The sequence below is a fragment of the Pelmatolapia mariae genome, linkage group LG7 (assembly GCF_036321145.2).
Source record: "Pelmatolapia mariae isolate MD_Pm_ZW linkage group LG7, Pm_UMD_F_2, whole genome shotgun sequence".
Classification (NCBI taxonomy): domain Eukaryota; kingdom Metazoa; phylum Chordata; class Actinopteri; order Cichliformes; family Cichlidae; genus Pelmatolapia; species Pelmatolapia mariae.
In genome coordinates this window covers 34,462,703-34,485,253 of record NC_086233.1, presented here as the reverse complement: position 1 = coordinate 34,485,253, position 22,551 = coordinate 34,462,703, and the positions used below count along the sequence as shown (strand labels likewise).

At 38.7% G+C, this 22,551-nt stretch overlaps 1 protein-coding gene across 1 annotated transcript in view; it reads left to right on the top strand.

The window, feature by feature from the left end:
* The window catches only part of cacna1bb (calcium channel, voltage-dependent, N type, alpha 1B subunit, b), a 226,641-nt gene that overhangs the window by 64,668 nt on the left and 139,422 nt on the right, over positions 1–22,551 (top strand). The window contains exons 4-5 of the mRNA XM_063478885.1: positions 10,359–10,450; positions 19,276–19,428. Of these exons, the coding sequence (XP_063334955.1) occupies positions 10,359–10,450; positions 19,276–19,428 (245 nt within the window). The remainder of the gene's footprint in view (positions 1–10,358; positions 10,451–19,275; positions 19,429–22,551) is intronic.

Below are 22,551 nucleotides of genomic sequence, written 5' to 3'. Positions count from 1 at the left end.
ACAAACACAACATGACAATGGAGGTCGCCGAGGCGATGGTATACCTTCTCTTTGGTCTATGGCTGATTGTCAGACTCGGGGGCCACTGTTTTGGATTTTGTGTAGCTGTTTCACATGTTGCCAGGATTCAAAAATGGCAGCTTTGCTTTTTGTGAAGGAGTCGCTCTTATGACTCATTGAATGCCAATCAGTGGGATGCAGTCTGTTGACGTCACATTTTCAGATTGACTCCGCTTGCTTGGAACCCCAGCTGAGCCAGTGCTAAAAAATTACCTGGTACCAGGTACTACCACCTAAACCCAAAAAACTGAGTCAAGCTGAGCCAAGTCAAGTCAGGCGGATCTGAGTAGGTAATGGTGGAAAAGAGGCTTTAGTTTTCCAGTGTTGCACTCTGTAGAGAGTCCAAGCACACTGGAATCATGGTGCATCTATCCAGCGACAACAACCCGCAACCAATGTCATCAAATTATCCAGCTCAGATAGTTTTGATGAAAACATTTGCCACTTGTTGACTATGGTTGTTACTGACTCTTGAATCGATGCCAATCTTTCCATCTTTGTATAGCACACATCCAAAGAGTTGCATGTATGGCTCGTCCCACCATTGTTTATTTCTGTATGCTTTTAAAGTCTCGCTGTTTAATGTGCGTTGCAACAGCTAAGATTGTAGGTAATTGTTTGAGCATCTGACCGGCCTGCATGTTACTTGGGTAACATAAGGGATAAACCACTAAACTTTTACTTTTGCATGTTCTTGAATTATTGCTAATAATATATATAGTTTGAGGGTCAGGATCACACAAATTTTAGGAGCTTCCTTGGCAAAAACAGCAAAACCAAAGACCACCAGGAAAAATGTGGCAAAACCAAGGGAAGACAGGAGTTCTTCTTATTCTTCTTATATTCTTAGATTTAAAATTAGGCAAATGCAACTTCAGATGAACAACGACATATGCCATATTACACTGTATCTAATACGGTATGTATATTTAAGGAAAAAACAAGCCAAAATGCAGAAAAAGTGTATGAAAAACTAAGTACACCCTATGATTCAATAAGCATTCAGTTCTAAACTTGCAACTTTAGAGAAACAAAATGTCCATGTTATTTGAATCTGATGACTGCTTGATGGAGATATATAACTTTTTTCAATTACGTATGATGTATAGAAGAAGCATTTTTTAGACTCGAGCTCATCCTATGGTCATGATTTACATTATAGCCTGAGGACAGCAGCTATAGTTTATTGTGCTAGTTGACTGCCTTTATTTATTCATGAGTCTAATAAGAAGGAAACCTGCATGTGTGTATGTGTGCGTGCATGTTTGCGCATACATGCAGTGTTAATTTAGAACCACGGCAGCCTCGTTTGATGGCAAGTGGCTCTGACAGCCGCGATGAGTTCATGAGTACCCCCTTCTGTCCTCATGTGCATAGTGGGAAATGCTTGCTCTCCTGACTGTCATAGCTGTCCACTCGCATCGTATAACGTCACGGCGATATGGTCGACCGCACACACTAACGCGCACGCGTACACAAACATGTTTGTTCACAAACAGGATGTGACACTCTGTAGGCCGATTCATGATTGGTGGCTCGTTTCTTATTAGATGGGATGTTAGAAACGAGGTCTAATTGGCAAGAAATAAGCCTGTGGCTAATGATGAGGTTCATTTTCTACATCATATGTTGGGTCATGTGCCATTACGTCCATGTACTCTTGTAATGAAATAGACCAGATATATCAGAGATACTTTTTATAGAGTGTCTTGCCATAATGTCACTGATAAAGCAGAGCAATGGTGAGCGAGGTTTGTAGTTTCATGAAAATTGTGGTTGTAAAGCTGGTTTGATTTAGACAAGTCTATCTTAAAAGCCACATCTTGTAGGTATTGCTTTGGTATTATTTGTGCTACTTTCACTTAATCTATTAGAAATTAAAAACTGCTACTATTGTTTACTACCTTATTCACACAGGGTCACCAAAGCAGGTAGCTCCTCATGTTTCATTTGGTTCCTGATGCTACCCGTAAGGGCTTTTGAATTTAATCTAATTTTATATTCGCATTATGAAAATAAAACAAGCGAGTCAAAATAATTGCTGTGCTGCATTCCTTTAGCAATGGCGCTCTTCTTTTATCTGTTGTTATAAAGCCCCAACAGACTGAGACCAGCTTATTTGAGCTTAAGCCAAGATGATCGAAAGAGAGATTTTGGTCAACAACAAATGTAAAACTGATTCACCTGGTTCGGTTCCAGCAAAGAAGAACAGATTTGATCTTCATCGGGTTTTAAAAATAACTATCTTTTTAAACAACTGCCGTCCTATTACTGAGAAAAATAACGGCATGTTCACCAGATAATTAAAAGTGGGAGGCGGTTGGGGTGAAAGGAGAAACACCTGTAAAAAACATTTAATTAGAATGGGGAAGATGGATTTCCACATTACTAGACATGACAACGTATCATTAATTGCCAGTGTCTGATGGTAAATCCAACAGGTGCTGACAGAAGTCTGCATAGAAAAAAAGGGAAAATAGACGTTGACTTATCAGAGTAAGCAAACAGTAGAGTGATGCTTACTGCACTTTAGTGATTAGACCAGTGACTCCTACACTTAATGAAGACGTCCTGATAATAAATGCTGACACGAGAAATTAAATTTGGGATTAATGGCCTTGAATGGTCTTTCTCCAGAGTATTTCAGTGAACTACTATTGCCTTAAACCCTTCTGGTCCTCTACATGACACAAGTGACCTCTGGATCTACTGTCCTCTGTCCCATCCTGTAGCTCAACCACAGGCTTACCATTTTAATCTGTCTTAATGTTTTTACTCTGCTTTTGTTCACTTATATCAAGTGCAGTAATCAGTATAGTTTTATCCCAAGCAATGAGAAAAGAATGGCTTTTTACAAGCCTGAAGCAAGTCTCAGTTCTTCAGAGCCAATTAGCAATGCCTGCAGGCGGTTATTTTGAAGTTCCTGACTAAGTGAAATTGGAGAGCGCATCAGTTTCAATGGTCACAAGGACATAAAACCTGCCTTTGTAGTATTTCTAATAAAAACTGCTTGAAAATTGCCCCAAAATAATTTTTAAAAAGCTTTTTTCCTTTCCTGTGCCAGTGCAAAGTTGTGGCTCAGTTCAGAGTGCCATTTTGATCAACATCTATGGCTCCTCCCACCAGAGCTCTGAAAACATGCCGCCCTCATTCACCTCACAGATGCAGTAAGCCACAAAAAAAGTACACCAATCTACATCTTTACTGCGATATTGAGTGGAGAGGGAGATGCCTGCCACAGGAGCTAAAACTATTGTGAATCTCTTCAGTACTGAAAGCTTTGAAGGCCATGCGCAGAGGCCATATGAACTGCCCACAGTGGTAGCACTGCAGTAAAGATTAATGCGTTAACCCAGGAGAATACAGCCACACACTAACGAGCAGGCATTGCATGGGAAAGATTCACTGTTTGCTTCTTGTGAGGCAGAGAAGCAAACAGAGAGACAGGCTGTGAGGCAGACAGTCAGTGACCAGCTGGTATTGCTCGCACAGACAGGCAGCAGTTATTCAGTCAGGTTGTCAGCACCATGTTCTCTTGTCTGTCCTCAGAGAGCTCCGTCTCCTCTTACCGGCATGTGTGAAAAACTCAATCACAGCCCCCGGCGCCCAGCTGGGTAGGGTCGCAGTAATTAAACTACATCAGTCAGCCTCACAGGAATCTGCTTTTCTCCATTTTTCCCCTACTTCTTTTTCTCAGCTGCATCGTTCTGAGTCCTCCTCTGTGTTTTTTGTATCTTTCCTTAAAGGAATAGCTACACATTTTGAAATGTAAATTTGCTTCTGTTATTAAAAAAATGGGTCTAATGAGTCTATCAAGTACACATTCTTGTACAAAATAAACAAATTTTGCAGGATATGGTAATGACTGAACTTCAGAGGTGTTTTAGAGCTGCTAACGGGAGTAATGTACATACACGAGAATGTAAAAAGCTCCTTTGATGCTGGGTCAAACCAACAACTTCATCCACTTGAGGACTGTAATTCTACTACTTTGATCTCCACCAAATCTCAAAGAAAAATGCCAAGTCATGCTTATTGTTCTTTAGTTCCTTAGACAACCCAAATGACTGATTTATTAAGGGATCAAAAAACAGTTTGGCATCTATGCTACAAGCTCATCACTACAAATGCAACACACATACAATTGAGCAGTGAGGAGTTGATACTATATGTTGATCACTGCATGAAAAACTCAACCATGCCTTCCACTTGACGCCCTGAGAATCAGCTGATTTTTATTATCCAGCATTTTTGAGCCTCCATAACTTCATAATTACAGAAGATATCCACATGAAATATCCAGCCAGCATACATTTTCTTTCACTCATTCATACCAGGGTTGCAGAGAGACATGCTGATGCAATCATATCAGTCCAAGTGGGACAATCTAAACTTAAAATCTTGGTTTTGGCTTTAGTTGTTTTTTAAACTTTGAGCATCAATATAATGTGATATATCATAATCTAAATAGCGAAGTTGTAACAGTTTAATGCCTGTGACTTAGAGAAGAAGACATAAACATTGGTAAAATGCACATTTTATCTTCTTGTTGTTTTGGTTCTTCCATATAGGGTTTGCCACAGAGGACTATCTGCTCCAATGTCACCCTATTTCTAGCATATTCCATCTCCCACTTCACTACATCCACGAATGTTCTCTGTGTTTCCCTTCCGGACTTCATATTGAACATTCTTTGTAGCCTTGGGGAAAAAAATCTTTCCACTTTGAAAACACAAACAGAGTTTATTACAGAGAGCACAAATATTCAACTCAGCCCTAGATTACAATTTTGCCTGTTTTCAATAGATCCACGAAGGCTATAGTACATAAAAAGCACTAACATGTGCATATGACACAGTGCTGGTGACGGTGCCTGCTTCAAGTACCTCAGAGGCTTCACTCTTTAATCAGAAGATGCTGAAAGTAGCTGCGGTGAAACCACAGCAATGAACAAAAAAAAGACTTAAAACCTCAATAGAGTTGCATCTATAGATGCCAACTGTGTCACTCTGAGGAGCAATTTTCACATTACATAAGTTCTAGATCTTATATTTGGGTAAGCTCTTATAATTAATATTTAATGCAGTGTTAGGAATTTTTTCTTTTTTCTTTGCTAGTAACGTCATCCATGTTCATCATTAGCCACTTCACTTTTCCATTCTTGGTTATGAAAGTCTGGCCATCGCCCTGTGTGGAGGGAAGTTTAAGTCACTTCTGAAAGCATGTCAATTAATCACGATGGGAACTTGATTGTCAATAACACAGTTTCCTTTCTTTCCTTTCCTTTTCTTTTCCTTTTTTTTTTTTTTTGCATTTAGAACAAAAAATAATGGACAGCTAAATGAAGCAAAGTTTCATTCTGCGGATTTTGATGGGCAGCATGAATCACTCTTATCTATTTTTTCCGCCATTGTTTCTTCAGTGTTGAAGTAGTTCCTGTGCTATTCATAATCCGATCATAAAGGCTGAATCACATCTGTATATTTGATGAACTAAACAGGAAATGAACCTTTATTGTGTTCATCTGAATGTATGCAGTTATGTAGAAATCTTCTTGTATTCTGTGCTTTTTCATGCTCATGTCCTGCTCCTGCATGAACATACTTTTGTACGTCTGTCTAACAATAGGGAGGAAAGTGGCATATCGCTGTGTAAGCGACTGACAGACGATAGCATCACCTTCTGCATATCCTGTGCTGGTGTCTGGCGCCGGCATGGATATATTGTGGAAATGATAAAGTGATATTAAAACTCTTCTTTGTCAACCTGCTCCCTGCCCGACCGTCTGTCTACACAATCATCAGATAGATCCTTCACAAGAAATGTGCACCCACATACACACACCTGTTTGCAACAGACCAAAGAGAAGTATTGACTGTGATTAAAAAAAAAATAGCACAGAGGGTGATTCATGTTTTCATAGGCCCTTTTATTCTGTTGCTCTCATAGACAGTAGGAAAGAGGAAGCTTCCAGGTCTGAAAAGTGTGCAACGTGCATGCTTTGTAATTCCCAGCAGGGAGCGACTCAATTAGAAAACTGCTACTGAGCCTGCACTTAGATCCAGCTTCAACTCGTTACATCCAGAATCAAAACATCACGACAGTGACAGCAGAAACGGTTAGCTCGAGGGTAACACTAACCAGCTGGTGATAACACACAGGCTACACCCATCTTCTATACAGTCTATGATTTCTCCAGGTCACAGTGACGTATGCTGAATAAACAGTTCTTGCATGTACAGATTGTGCTCAGTAGCACTTCCAGCCTCAAATTATTGCTGCACATCAGCAAAAATGTCAACTCTTGTACTTTATAAAAAGGTATAACTCTTTCGCATGCAGTCAGGGAGAAGCATCATTCTCTTACTTTAGTGGAGATGTGGACTAGTGACATGTTCTAGGTGTACCCCACTTCTCTCCTTCTGCAAACCTAAATCGGATTGGTGACTAAGAATGTGAATGGATAAATGAGCATACATTTGTCCATACGCAGCTCTGTAAGTGGCTGTGGAAGTTCAGATTTATGACTGTTAATACCAAAGAAAGCGAACATTAGTGTCTGGGAATCCTTGCCTTGATATTTTCTCTGCAGCTGGGTGAATAACAAGCATTTCCCTTTTAGGTTCTGGGTGTTATGAAGGAGGATTTCAGGTTTCAGAGTTTGTAGTTACCACACAGCAATGGTAGTGCTAGGTGTAGTAGGAGTCACAGAGAGGCCTGTTGTGGAGTATTTTAAACTACAAACAAATATCAAGAAACTTTTGGTTTATCATTAAACACACAGGAAATTAAAATGTATTAATACATAGCTTAGGGTCGACTCTGCTTTTAGATGTGTTACCAGCTGCTGTAAATCGCTCCTTGGTTGTTTCTTCATTTAAACGTTATCCTTGTTTCCCGGCTCAGACGTGGGATTTTAATCCTCTTTTGTCACAGTTAAAAACCTGATCTTATCTAGGTCTAAACACTGTTCCACCTGGGCTTCCTCTTTGATGTGTGACAGTCATTAGTGCAATGGGAGTTGACTAAAGATGATACTGACTTCAGTAAAGTGCTGAAAACTGAAGAACTAGAACGAGTTACAACAGAAACCTGAGCTGTCAGAGTCAGGATTATGTTACAGCGTGTGCACTGTATGTTTCTGTTTTTGGACTACCCCATTATATATTGTTACAGCCATTGGACCACACATAACATCTAACAACTGATCTGATATCAAATCATAATATTAGCAAATCTTACACATATATATGGCTTTTTAGGCCTTTACTTATTTGGGTGGCCGTAAGGGCTTACACAATGCATTTCATCTTCTTCCACTAGATAAGGAAGAAATATTTCAGATATTTTGAAGCTTTTTAAGACGGCGAGCACAGTGGATACCGAGGGCCACAGAAGAAACTAGTTACACCATCCAAATCTGGGCAAAATAAGGTTGTATTTTTCAACCTGGAAGCCTTTAATTTGAAATTCAAATAGATTTATGTCAACTTTAGGTCTAGGGCGCCTGAGCATGAGTGCTGTACGTTGATGTTAGTACAACGGAAATAAACAGGCTTTGTGTGCGTGCTTATTTCTTAAGAGAAGTGCAAGTACATTTATGAATGCATGCGCTGTTGTGTGGCTGTTCCTGTTGTGTTGTGTTTAGAAGCTTTTGCTACACTATTCCTACACAGTCCTCACCACTGTGTTATCTTTAACTCATCCCTCAACTGTGATCTCTCACTTTGTGCTTCCTTTTTTGTCACTTAAAAAAAAGAAACTGAAAGATGAAATTATAGTATGATAAATAAAATGTACTGCATATGAAAAAGTAAATGAAAACATTTGTGAATACGTCCCAGGCATAGAATTTGAACAAAGCCTGTACGTAAAATGTGCTATTACTACTATGCCCTTCCTAATTTTCTGTCATATATACGGCTACATTGGTGGGCGCTCATATTAAACAAGGACAAAGTTTTAAATAATGTGGTCAGCATATGTAAAAGTACTTCCTGTAAGCCAAAAACTCTTTAAACCAGGCGTCTCAAACCTAAATGAGCTGTGGACCACTGCTGGCACTGTCATCTCATTGGAGGGCCACTTTAGTGTTCAGGTAGTATGAAAAAAACAAACAAGAAAACACCCACAAATATTTCCAAAAAGTAGAGTTGTGTTTGTTTTTTAAAATTTCAGATATTATATAACAAGACAAAACTGCAAACTATCTGAAGCCTTTCGGTGAACTACCAAATAAACAAATTGGGCTCTCTTTCTGGCCAGACATGCTATAATTTTATTCCTTTTTAACAAAATAAAAATGCAGACATAAGTGTACACATTAGTTTTTGACTGCTAGTGAAAATTGTTTTCTTTACAAATAAGTCTCTCACTGAAGAAACACAGCCAATCCCTCAACGTGTTTGTGCTTCCTGCTCATATTGCTTGTAATTTTTTACTTTTTTAAGAACTTATTTTAACATTGCACGCAACAACAAACAAATCCTCCCTAACAAAAAAAGTAACTTCATGGGCCACTTCTTCACGTCAAGTAGGGGTGACGTGGGCCGCAAGAGGCCCCCGGGCTACAAGTTTGAGACCCCTGCTTTAAACCCTCAGTTTTAGAGTGTTTTGTCTACTTTTGGCTCGGTATGGCCTCAATAACAGCAGAGCTTCATAATATTATAATCTCAGGCACACAAGAGAAGCCCCACCCACCTGTTGTTCAAACCTTTTGGTTGCAAAGGGTAACCAATTAGGTGAAAGTTGGCCTGAATTGGCTGAGTCTGCACCAAAACCCAGTATAAGGCAAACTCGAATTATTTTGAACTATGAATCATGCAAAGCTACACAGATAGAGTCCGATAATGAGATATAGTTCTAATTTATCATAAAATGGCCCTTTTAAATGAAATAATATATTCTATACTACAGCGCTAGGACGGTCACCTTTATCCCAGCAGACTGATTTCGACCCATAACGCGAATATCATAAAGCATAGATTTGCCTTATTTGTTACCATGCTAACTGGTAACCAGGGAGTGATAAATGACCTTTCTTCTTGTCTGCTACTCTCTCTCTCTCACTTTCTATGTGTGTGTGTGTGTGTGTGTGTGTGTGTGTGTGTGTGTGTGTGTGTGTGTGTGTGTGTGCGCATGTGTGTGAGTATGTTGCACACTTGCATGAAGAAGATTTCCTTTCAGTCAGTCGTGAGTATATTCTGCCTTCAACATAAAAGCTATTGCACTCTTGAGGTTTTTTGGGCTGCTCTGGGGCTCCCAACAGTACTTAACTGAGAGACTTAAAAAACACACCCATTTGGGATGTTAAAAATATTAATTATATTCAAATGTGGTTAAAAATAACTCTTTCTTATGAACAAAGCAAACGTGTGGGTTTCATTTCAAAGTTAAATGGGGCACATTGTAGTGTATCTGTCACAGAGGAAGATTTTTTGTATGGTTAGTGCTGAAAAAAAAAAAGTCCCACATTGAACAACTGAATGGAAACATGTCAGAGATAGAGATAATTGCCTTTCACTCAATAGTTACTTTCATTTTTACTTGAAGTTTGCACTACTAGACTAATACCAACCTGCCAGTTTCCCCAAAATATTATATTGAACACATATACAAAAAGAGAAAAAAAAGATGGCAACATATTCATAGGTGGATGGTAACATGCAACTGTCTACTTCATCTTGGTGCCTGTCCTGCACTCAGTGATAAATAAAGTCTAGCAAGGTCTTTTTATGGGGTGGTTGTATTTCATAATGTAGAGCAGGTCATATACTAATTGAAATGTTGGTGGTTCAATCCCTGGCTGCTCTAATCTGTGTGCCATCGAATTCTTGGGCAAGATACTGAACGCCAAGTTGCTCTTTGGTACGTTGGTACAAAAGCGTGTATGTGTGTGAGTGAGGCACGTTGTATAAAATGCTACTATTATGAGAACCAGTCCAAAGTGGGAAATGTAAAGGAATATCTTTGTTCACATTCACATAGATGTTTTTACAGTAATTCTTATTTTCATCTTCCTCTCTCCCTCGCACTCACTCGTGCTCTCTCTTTAGCCTACAGCATGTGTTTCTTATGTGTGTGTTTCACTGGAGCACTTAGGTCTTTCGTTCTGTGTACAGCTTGTAATGAGGGCTGGCAGCTGTGGTTCACTAGCAAGGATGCACACACACACACACACACATGAAAAAATTCACTAAGCTTTTCTAGAGTATATTCCTTGTAGATAAAAGCATACATTTATGTATTTCTGACTTTTAATGGGCTTATTTCTTGTCTTTGTTTGCATCTGCATACAGAATCTTGGCCACGGTGGGTTCAGACTTTGACCTGAGAACACTACGAGCGGTGAGAGTCCTGAGACCCCTGAAGCTGGTGTCAGGAATCCCCAGTAAGTTTATATAGGTAGCGTTTAGAGCAGTAAAGCTGAACTTTCAAGATTAAAGTCTATTTTGTGAAAACAGTCAAAATGTGATGCCAACCATGGCATTTTGTCTTGATACAACAACTGTAATCTCAACATTTAAACTTTTTTCTCAAAATAGATATTTCACTTTGACCTAGAAATTTCGATTTTATTCTCAAAATTATCAATAATATATATTTTTTCTTAATGTGGGCCTAATACTCTGTTGTAGCCATTACATTTAGAAGTAGAGAGTGATAGATGAAGTTAACGATAAATACAACTTGAAAAAACATAATGGTTAGCCCAAGATGAATAGTTAAAATTAAGTGACCAATGTGACATGATGGCGCCACAGTAGGCAGCCTGTTTTCTCAGCTCCCAGCTTTTTTTTTTTTCCTTTCTTTTTTTTCTTGTGTTTTAAGCTTTTTTACCCGACACTCTTGGTCATCTTTTATTTGTTGTGCAACGGGACATGGACCCACAAATTTTCATGAGAGTAGTAGCATGTCTTCTACTCTTTTTGGGACTTTTTACCACCACTTCTGGAGAATCTGTAAGCCACCCCATTGTTTACAGTAGGGAGCAGCTACTAGCACTGGGCAACAGGAAAGTACTCCCGGAGGAGCGACCCAAGATTCCGAAGGAATTACGGCGTCGGAGGAGGGCAGGGCTGGAGTGAAGTGGCGTCCTTGCAGGTGGTGCGGTGATGTTTGGTGTTAAAACTCCAAACAATTTCAGTTATAGACCTTGTTTGGGCAAATAAATAAACTAAGATTGACATTTATAAGAGACAAAATGGCAAAGATGAAGAAAGTCGAAGAAGATCTGGAGGAGATTAAACATTCACTTAACTCACTGACGTCGGAAATTGAAAAAGTAAATAAGCAACAAGGAATATTAATGTAGATGATGGACCAAATCAAAGAACTAAAAAACCTGATTAAGGAGAAAGATAAGACAATCCAGTTTTTGGAAAGGAAGGTGGACGATCTAGAACAGCAGGCTCGACTTGAGGAAGTGATTATTACGGGTCTGGAAACTAAACACAGGAGTTATGCGAGAGTCACCGAGTCTGGGACCGGCGCAAAAAGAGGAGAAGACGAGCCCCCGATGGAGGAGCTACAGTCGTTGGAACGGCAGGTTGTGGAATTCTTTTCGAATAAAAAACTTCCCCTGCATAGTAATAATATATCTGCATGCTATACCCTTCCTAGAAGGCACACTAATGCTCCTCCAGCAATTGTAGTGAGATTTGTAAACCGTAAACACAAAGTTGATTTGCTGAGGCGATCCAGCCTTTTGAAAGGAAGCGGAGTATATTTGAATGAACATCTTACAAAAAGAAATGCAGATATTGCTAGACAAGCTCGCATTTTACGGAAGGAGAAAAAGATTCAAGCAACCTGGACCAGGAACTGTAAGGTGATGATCAAACTGAATGGAACGCCAGAAGAAGCCAAGGTTATAACGATTAAGGATCTTGAGGAATTGGACATTTATACGAGATAACATTATCAAGATAGGCAAACGGTTACGACCAATCATGGCTATGAGCCTAAAAACAATTAGTTCATCCGTTACAAGAACAGATGCTACTTCGAGTGGAAAAGGACAAAAGGAAATTGTAAATTGGACATGGAAGAAAACAAGATCAACAGACTTTAAAATATGTCGATAAATGAATGCGCGATTGTTAAGGATCCCTTTCTTTTCTTTTTTTTGAGGTTAATAGATAGTTTTAGAATAATTATGCATAATGCTCGACGACTCAGATCATAAATCATATGATTTTGAAGTAGGTATTGACCCTGAAAGGAATGTGCTTAATACAATTAATGTCACATGTGAATATTATACAGAGGAGCAATTCAGGGATACGGTTGAAATAGTTAATACATTTTCATTAATTCATATTAATTGCAGAAGTCTTTATAGAAGTTTTGCTTCGATTAAAGATTTCCTGTATAGTTTGAGAGGCAGGTTTCAAATAATTGCTCTGTCTGAAACATGGTTAGATGAGAAGAGGGGTTGTCATTTTTGTATTGAAGGGTACGATTTATACTTTGTAAATAGAATTAAGAAAAAGGCAGGAGGGGTGGCACTTTTTGTTAATTGTGATTTGAAATGTAAAAAAGTTGAATGTATGTCTGTGGCTATAGACGATTTAATGGAGTCTGTGACAGTGGAATTGGATATAGAAAGAAGATGTAATAATAATTGTAACGTGTATATATAGGAAACCAGGGTCACAGATTGAGTTATTTACAGAGGCAGTAGAAGACTTATTGAGTAAAGCTAAGGGAAATAAGACTTTATGTTTGTGTGGTGATTACAATATTGATCTTTGTAAAGAGGCAAATGATAAGGCTGCGTCAGATTTTTTTGAATTATTACTTGGTAAAGGATTTTATCCTTTAATTATAAAGCCGAGTAGAATAACAGATAAATCAGAAACACTAATTGATCATATTTTCATTAATAGCTTGGAGAGTAATATTATGAGTGGCCTCATCATAAATGATATAAGCGATCATCTACCAGTCTTTTTTACTTTTGATTTAAATATGAAAAGAAAGGAAGAAGTTGGTTTCGTGAGTCATAGAAGGTTAAGAAATAACGAAGCAATTAACAAGTTTAGACAAGATCTCATGGAAGTGGACTGGAAGGAAGTTTATGTTAATGAGGTCAACGTTGCATATGGAGCATTTTTAAATACTTACTTGGCCTTGTATGATAAACATTGTCCATTGGTATCATTTAAGTATAAGAAAAAGAATAAGAATATGAAACCTTGGATAACTAAGGGTCTTGCAAATGCGTGTAAAAAGAAAAATAATTTATATAGGGATTATATAACACAGAGAACTAAGAATGTGGAAATGAAATATAAAGTTTATAAAAATAAGTTGGTATTAATATTGAGGAAAGCTAAGAAAGACTACTATAATAAACTCAGGAAAACAAGAATAATATTAAGGGCATTTGGAATATTTTTAAAGAAGTATTGGGTAACAAGAACACACCCTTAGATCGGCCTAATTATTTCATTAAGAATAATCAAGTTATCGAAGACAAGACTGAAGTAGTAAACGAATTCAATTCCTTTTTTGTAAATGTTGGACCCACTTTAGCAAGTTTAATTAAAAAAAATGACGACCCAGAATATGAGGAAGCCTGGAAAGGAGAAAGTAGAGTGGTTAATTCTATATTCTTGGCTGATACTACCATAAAAGAAATAGTAGCAATTGTAGAAAATTGTAAAAATAAAAAATCTACTGACTGTGATGGTATAGACATGGTTGTAATTAAAAAGACTTTAGATTGTATAAGTATTCCTCTTTGCTATATTTTTAATCTTTCGTTACAATCAGGAGTATTTCCTGATCGAATGAAAATGGCAAAAGTGATACCCTTATATAAATCAGGAGATAAGCATAGTTTTAACAATTATAGGCCAGTGTCACTTTTGTCACAGTTTTCAAAAGTGCTTGAAAAACTTTTTGTGCAAAGACTTGATAGTTTTATTGAAAAATATCAACTAATAAATGAAAATCAAATTGGATTTCGTAAAAATAGATCAACGGCATTAGCATTGTTGACTTTCATTGACGATATTTCATCTGCAACCAATAATAATAAATATACAGTTAGGGTATTTGTTGATTTAAAAAAAGCTTTTGATACGTTACAACATTCTATTTTGATTTCTAAATTGTATAATTATGGTGTGAGAGGAGTGGCATTGAATTGGTTAAGGAGTTATTTAGAAAATAGGTCGCAATATGTACATTATCTCGGTAACACCTCTGAAAGATTGAAGATTGTATGTGGCGTTCCTCAAGGTTCTATTTTGGGACCTAAACTTTTTAATTTATATATTAATGATATCTGTGACATATCAAAAAGGTTAAATTTTATTTTATTTGCAGATGACACAAATTTTTATTGCTCAGGAGAGAATTTGAAAGATTTGGTTGAAATTATGACTTCTGAGATGTTAAGATTAAAAATATGGTTTGATGTAAATAAATTATCTTTGAATCTGACAAAAACGAATTTCATGATATTTGGTTATTATGTCCATTGATGGAGAATTGATTGAAAGAGTTACTGAATTTCGTTTTTTGGGTGTAATAGTAGATGAAAATTTAACGTGGAAATCACATATTGAGTATATCAGAAAGAAGATGGTTAAAAACATTTATATTTTGGGAAATGTAAGAGATTTATTAGACTATAAAACAATGCACATTTTATATTTTTCATTGTTTTTCTCATATTTTAGTTACTGTATTGAAGTCTGGGGGAATACATATGAGAATACTATAAAACCTCTAAACTTATTACAGAAGAAAGTGATACGAATGATTCATAATGTTAATTATAGAGAACATACAAATAAATTATTTATAAAATCGAAATTATTAAAATTAGGAGATTTAGTGAAATTACGGACACTATTAATTATGTTTAAGGCTTTGCCCTTTAAGTTACAAAGAGTATTTTTATTGTGTTCAGGGGGAGAAGATAGCAGAAGGAAATTTTATTTTAAGCATCAGTTAGCTAGGACTACACAAAGATTAATGAGTCCAACGGTTAGGGGTATACGACTGTGGAACTCTCTTCATTATAATTTAAAGAATTGTATTAATTTACATTGTTTTAAAAAGTGTTACATGCTTAAAACGATAACTCAATATGAAGAATGTGAATGGAATTGGAGTTCATTAAAAAGGATCCATTATAATTTTTTGTTTTATTTATTTTAATTTTATTTTTCTCCTTGTTACTATGTGGAGTGGTATATTCTGATTGTAAATTTGTTGTTTGGTTTGGGTTAGGACCGGAGATAAATGTTAATGTTAGTTTGTTCCCTGATTTTTGGTGCCCACTTGTAATATAAGTTGAATTGTAGATAGGGGGCAGGGTTTAATAAGAATATTTTCTTCTTCCTGCTCCTTTTCACACATGGTTGTAGTGCTTTATTGATAGAAAGTGTGGTTGGTTTGTTTGAACTGTTGTACCAAGTGTGAAATAAATAAATAAATGAAATGAAATGAAAGTACCGGGAAATAAGGAGACGGTACAAACCAAGCATTCCATCCATTCTCATGGGTAATGTAAGATCTTTACCCAACAAGATGGAAGAGCTAATTGCGCTAACCAGACTGCAGTGGGAGTACAAGCAGAGCAGCCTCCTCCTGTTCACTGAGACATGGCTCACAGACCACACACCGGACTCTGTCATAACTCTGGATGGCTTTCAACTGGTTAGAGCGGACCGGAATGAAATGGAGAGTGGTAAGAGGAGAGGTGGGGCAATAGCAATGTACGTCAATGAGAGATGGTGTAACCCGGGACACATCACTGTGAAGGAACAGCGCTGTACCAAAGACATTGAACTGTTGGCGGTTAGCGTCTGGCCATACCACCTGGCCAGGGAATTTTCACACGTTATTGTGCTGACTGTTTACATCCCACCCTCGGCCGACGCTACAGCAGCCTGTGAGTACATTCACTCCACCGTCTCTCAGCTACAGATGGCACATCTGCAGTCCCTCATTATTATCTCTGGGGACTTCAATCATGCCTCACTATCTGTCACTCTCCCTAACTTCTCCCAGTATGTTGACTGCCATAGAAGGGACAGCAAAACCCTGGATCTATTGTTTGCCAACACAAAGCAGGCTTACAGCGCATCACCTCTCCCCCCGCTTGGCCACTCAGACCACAACCTGGTCCTTCTCCACCCCACTTACACTCCTATGGTGAAAAGGAAACCTCCCACAAAGAAGGTGATAAGGGTGTGGTCTGAGGAATGCACTGAGGCCCTAAGAGACTGTTTTGAATGCACAGACTGGCAGGAACTCTGCAAGCCTCATGGTGAGGACATCGATGCCCTCACCCACTGCATCACGGACTACATTAATTTCTGTGTTGAGAACACTGTGCCTACCAAGAAGGTACAGTGTTTCTCAAACAATAAACCATGGGTCACCCCAGAACTGAAGGCCCTGCTGAACAGGAAGAAGAGGGCTTTCTGGTCTGGAGACAAGGAGGAACTGAAGAAAGTCCAAAAGGATCTTAAATACAAGATCCGAGAAGGCAAGGAGTGCTTCAGGAGGAAGATGGAAAACCAACTCCAACAGAAAAATGTCAGAGAAGTCTGGAGGAACATGAAAAAAATCTCTGGACACTTCCAGGACAATGGAGGAGCCACAATGTCTGCTGGCCGGGGGTGGGCTAACGACTTGAATCTGTTTTTCAATAGATTTGACAATGGCCCACTTATCACCTCTCCCACCCCCCAGGTTCCATCAACCCCCCTCCAGTTGCTGCCCCCCCCCCTCCCCCCTCCGGGTGCAATGCCATTGTCACCTGAGCTCTCCTCTCACCACAACCCTGCTTCACCCCTATCCACACATCTACCCACAACAGAGCCAGCCCCACCCCCAACTCCAGCCCAGCCTCACATCTACTTCACAGCTGATCAGGTGAGAAGTCAGCTCAAGAGGACGAAGGCAATGAAGGCAGCAGGTCCGGATGGAATCTGCTCCAGACTACTCAGGGACTGTGCAGACCAGCTCTGTCAGGTGGCCCTGTACATCTTCAACCTGAGCCTGAGCCTGGAGAGGGTTCCTGAACTGTGGAAGACTTCCTGTGTGGCTCCGGTGCCAAAAATTGCACACCCCAAGGAGCCCAACCACTTCAGGCCTGTGGCCTTGACTTCTCATCTGATGAAGACCATGGAAAGGCTCATCCTGCACCACCTTCGGCCACTGGTGGGCTCAGCAATGGACCCCCTGCAGTTTGCCTACCGTTCTGGAATTGGGGTGGATGACGCTGTCATCTACCTGTTACACCAATCCCTCTCTCACCTAGAGCAGGCGGGGAGCACTGTGAGGATCATGTTTTTTGACTTCTTCCGTACTTTCAACACCATCCAACCTGCACTACTGAGAGGGAAGCTGGAGGGAGCCGGAGTAGGAAAACAGTTGACTGCATGGACCATCGACTACCTTACCGACAGACCACAGTATGTGAGGCTCCATGACTGTGTGTCCGAGGTCGTAATCTGCAGCACGGGGGCACCACAGGGCACAGTTCTCTCACCTTTCCTGTTCAGCCTTTACACTTCAGACTTCTGTTATAATTCGGACGATTGCCATCTACAGAAGTTCTCAGATGATACAGCCATCATTGGATGTGTATCAGACGGGAATGATCAGGAATACAGGGGTGGTCATCAGTGACTTTGACTGGTGTGAGACCAACGCACTCCAAATCAACGCCGGCAAGACAAAGGAGATGATCATAGACTTCAGGAGGAAGTCACCCCCTACAACACCGGTGAACATCCAAGGGAAAGACATTGAGATAGTGGACTCTTATAAGTACCTGTGTGTTCACCTCAACAATAAACTGGACTGGACTACAAATACAGACAGCCTGTATAAGAAGGGCCAGAGTCGACTTCACCTGCTGAGGAGACTGAGGTCCTTCGGAGTCTGCAGGACTCTGTTAAGGACATTTTATGACACTGTGGTAGCATCTGCCCTTTTCTATGCAGTTGCCTGCTGGGGGAGTGGATGCATGGACAGGGACAGGATTGACAAACTGGTGCGGAGGTCTAGCTCCGTGCTGGGATGTCCTCTGGAGTCTGTGGAGCTGGTTGGCGAGAGGAGGATGTTAGTAAAGCTGACATCCATCATGCACAACCCACATCACCCACTGCATGAGTATGTGAGTGTGCTGAGCAGCTCCTTTCGTCAGAGACTGAAACACCCTTGCTGCAGGAAGGAGCGCTTTTCGCAGATCATTCATCCCAACAGCAGTTAGACTCTATAACTCCTCAATCACGATGTCATGAGTCACTAGACACTGTGAACATCCACGGTCACCACTTCATGCATAATGGACCCTCTATGTGTATGGACATGTGCAGGTATATATGTATGTATATGTATACATATGTATATTTAGTGTGTACATGTGTGTGTGTACATTTCTATACATAGGAATAGTAGTGGTACAATAGTTATGTTAAGCTATAGTTTATGTCTTGCATAGTTCCACAACCATATCCATAATCGCATACTGTGTATGCTACTGTTGTATATAGTGTATTATCTTACTTTTTTCATTGGTTGTACTTATTTGTATTTTTGTATTTCCTTCTGATATCTGTACCTGAGCTGAGGTAACGCAAAAATTTCCCCGTCGTGGGATCAATAAAGTCTTGTCTTATCTTATCTTATCTTAAATAAACACATGTTAAATTAAGTAGTAGCTAAATGTAGTGAACGAATGGGTAACATAAAGCAAGATAACAGTTAATTAAAAGCAATGTGATAAACGTAATGCAACCAGTAAATGCAAATGCTAAAGCAGCCGAGATCCAGTTCTTCTTGGAAAGTTGGCTTAGTTCCTGACCATTTTCTTCTTATGAATACTTAATTTTCCAAGCAAAAGCAATTGTATGATATACAGCATGTTACTTTTATTCAAATTTATATTTAATTTAGTTATACGTTTTATCATAAATACTTATTTTACCTACTGTCATTATTTGTCAGTTTTAACTGTAACTGTAACTTTGTCACACACGTCTATGTGCCTCCCTAATTTGTAATAAAATTGAATTTATTATGTATGTGTTTTCATAGCAGACACAAGCATACATATCTGTATGTGTTTAGTTTTTTGATATTCATGAAGTTTTCACTTTGCCTTAAAATTTTTAAAATTCCAAGAAATTGGCAAATCCCTGCCTATAATCATTCTCCTCCTCTCCTCTTGTCTCTTAGGCCTCCAGGTGGTGTTGAAGTCTATAATGAAAGCCATGGTTCCACTTCTTCAGATTGGCTTGCTGCTCTTCTTCGCCATTGTTATGTTTGCCATCATTGGGGTGGAGTTTTACATGGGCAAATTCCACACCACCTGCTTCAAGAACGGCACTGGTGAGAGTGACAGCTTGTCTGTGGCGTGTTTGTAGGACAACACTGACTGATCAGCTTAGCTGCTGGAGCATTTTTTTTTCTTTCGTCTCTGTCCATGTATTTGTTAAATACGAGAACATATAATGCATTATTAAAGTAGGCATGCATAAATGATTATGTTGTTTATGTACTCCTGCCACATGAATAGCTGCACGTTCACAGCGCTTGGAGGCAGTATGATAAACATCAATGTAGCAAACAAACCCACAGCACAATTTTTGTCAGCTATTTTTCAAATCCTGATATTGATAGATGGCATTTTCACTGTCTTCAAGTTGTGATTGATAGCTTTTGTAGTAACCCAATAGAGATATTTTAGGATTGGGCCTCTCGATCGAATGGAAACTCAGATGGGGTTAATGAGGTTGTTACTGCTTTCACCTTTCTCCTGCATCAGAAGTTTATTCTAGTGAGAAAAGCTTTTGCATTACATTTTTAAAGGTTTTATCTCAACGGATTTAATAATAATAATGGAATTTACCAATAGAAGCTGCAGCATGTCAGAATAAGTGCATTTTACCTTTCAGGAGGCCTTTGAATGCCATTGATTTTTGTATGAAACTCAGATCTTGAAAAAACAAATGTGTGATCAATCACAATGGGCATGAGGTCAGTGCTTTGTTTTTGTTTAGTTTTTTGTTTTTCTGAAAGACCTGCATGGTAAAGCAGTTAACGTGGAGGTATATTTCATCTTCAAACTTCAAATAGCTTCATTACCTTTTAAAAGAAATGATAACACTGGAAAATAATTTATTTTATCAGTTAATTGTTTCAGAGGATGTTCCCTAAGGAAAATGAATAGCTTTTATGGTGGTGCACTATCACACAGTTCCTGTTAATAGGTAGTAAAAGTTTCTCTTTTTTTTAAAAGTAACTGTCCTTAAATTAACTGAACATTTGTAGAATTAAATTAAAGATAGACGTACAATTCTATAAATATGGAGATTAAAGTTTCAACCAATAAATTACTTCAGTTTTACCACTTGTGAGGATTCAGAGCAGAACCTATTACATTCATTCCTAGTTTCATATTTTCATTCTAGTAGAGTGGCTTTCATCGTAATCCTCTTTTATGTCATACTGGGCCTTGCTGCAGTGCCTTCTGAGACCAAACTGTCTAAGACCAAAGCGCAAACTCTGGAGCTGAAAAATGAAGCCGATGCTGAAATACCAAAAACTGCAGTTCTTCTAATGGCTACTTGAGGCAGACTCCAAACAGGAGTCATGTTAAAATGCTGTTAGTACCTAGGCTGTCTACCTTTAGAACAGGAACAAAAACAGAAGCTCTATTAATATTTTTCCACTATAAAGGAGCTGTTTTTTGGAGAAGTTTGACTTGTGTACTTTTTTGTTCTGACTGTTTGCAACCCACAAACAGAAGGTTTTTACAACTGGTGGCTTACGTTTACATATGCTGAGCAGGTATGATGTCTCATGGATGCTCCTTAATGTGACTATCTATCATTTTAGTAGTACACACACACACACACACACACACACACATATATATATGTGTGTATGGGCTCAAAATGTGGTCATAAATATTTTGTACTTGTAAATCAGTTTTGTACTTGTAAATCAGGATTTGTATGTGTAAAAAGAATTTGTGTGTGTAAAAAAGATTTGTATGTGTAAAAAAGATTTGTGTGTGTAAAAAGAATTTGTGTGTGCGTAAAAAAGATTTGTGTGTGGACTTAGCCAAAAACCCCCCTGCAAGTTACAAGTACGAATTTTGACCCAATTTTTCTTCCTTTCATCTGATTGGTCAATGTCATGTCAATCACAAATGTAATAATCCAATCAGAGAACAGATGGGTTTGGCTGTCGGAGGGGCACTTTTTTTGAACTGCAGGTCTTTGAAGGGAATAAATGCCCTTTTACATGCCAACCCAGCGTTTTCCTTTATCACCACTAAGGAAAACAGTCTGTGGTCGTCTGAGTTTGGTGATTTTTGTGTCACAGGTCTACGTGCTTAATACAGGGACTTCCACAGCCTTTTCAACAGTGCTGCGGACTGCGGGGGGCAGGCAGTGTTTTGGAAATGACAGTCTTCATTACAAAGCTTTCTTCGTTATGAATTAGCATACATGTTTTTATTGAACATTTGAAGAACTAGCAAAAAAACCCCGAAACTCTTGTAGAGGACATAAAGTCAGAGATAGAAACGACAAGGAGCAGGTGCATCTAGTACAGGTAGAGCTGCTGCAAAAACCCACAGAGCCCAGCAGCCAGCGCAACAAATTCTGGATCCTTTGCTTTTAGTTAGCAGTTAGCATTAGCAGCACATCCTGCGTCTGATGTGAAAGGACTTTTATGCTGCGCACTGTGACTCACAGCAATGGTCCCGGGTCAGCCCTGACTTTGTGTTAAACTAATCCTAAAGTAATGATGGTATTTCTAACCACTGACATACCACAACTTTATCCTTTCAACAGCTGCTGAAAATTAGCGGACCTAGCTGCTATCGGATATTTATATAGAGATCCTCCAGCTTCAAACTGTATTACCCTTCAAGGACCTGCAGTTCAAAAAAGCGCCCCTCCGACAGCCAAACCCATCTGTTCTCTGATTGGATTGTTACATTTGTGATTGACATGACATTGACCAATCAGATGAAAGGAAGAAAAATAGGGTCAAAATTCGTACTTGTAACTTGCAGGGTTTTTTTTTTTTTGGCTAAGTCCACACACAAATCTTTTTTACACATACAAATCTTTTTACACATACAAATCTTTTTTACGCACACACAAATTCTTTTTACACATACAAATCTTTTTTACGCACACACAAATTCTTTTTACACATACAAATATTTTTTACACACACAAATCTTTTTTACACACACACAAATTCTTTTTACACATACAAATCCTGATTTACAAGTACAAAACTGATTTACAAATACAAAATATTTATGACCACATTTTGAGCCCATATATATATATATATATATGTATATATATATATGTATATATGTGTGTGTGTGTGTGTGTGTGTGTGTTTATATATATATATATATATATATATATATAAACACCCATCTCGCCCCTGCGGGCGGTTTATCCTTCAAGCTCGGGTCCTCTA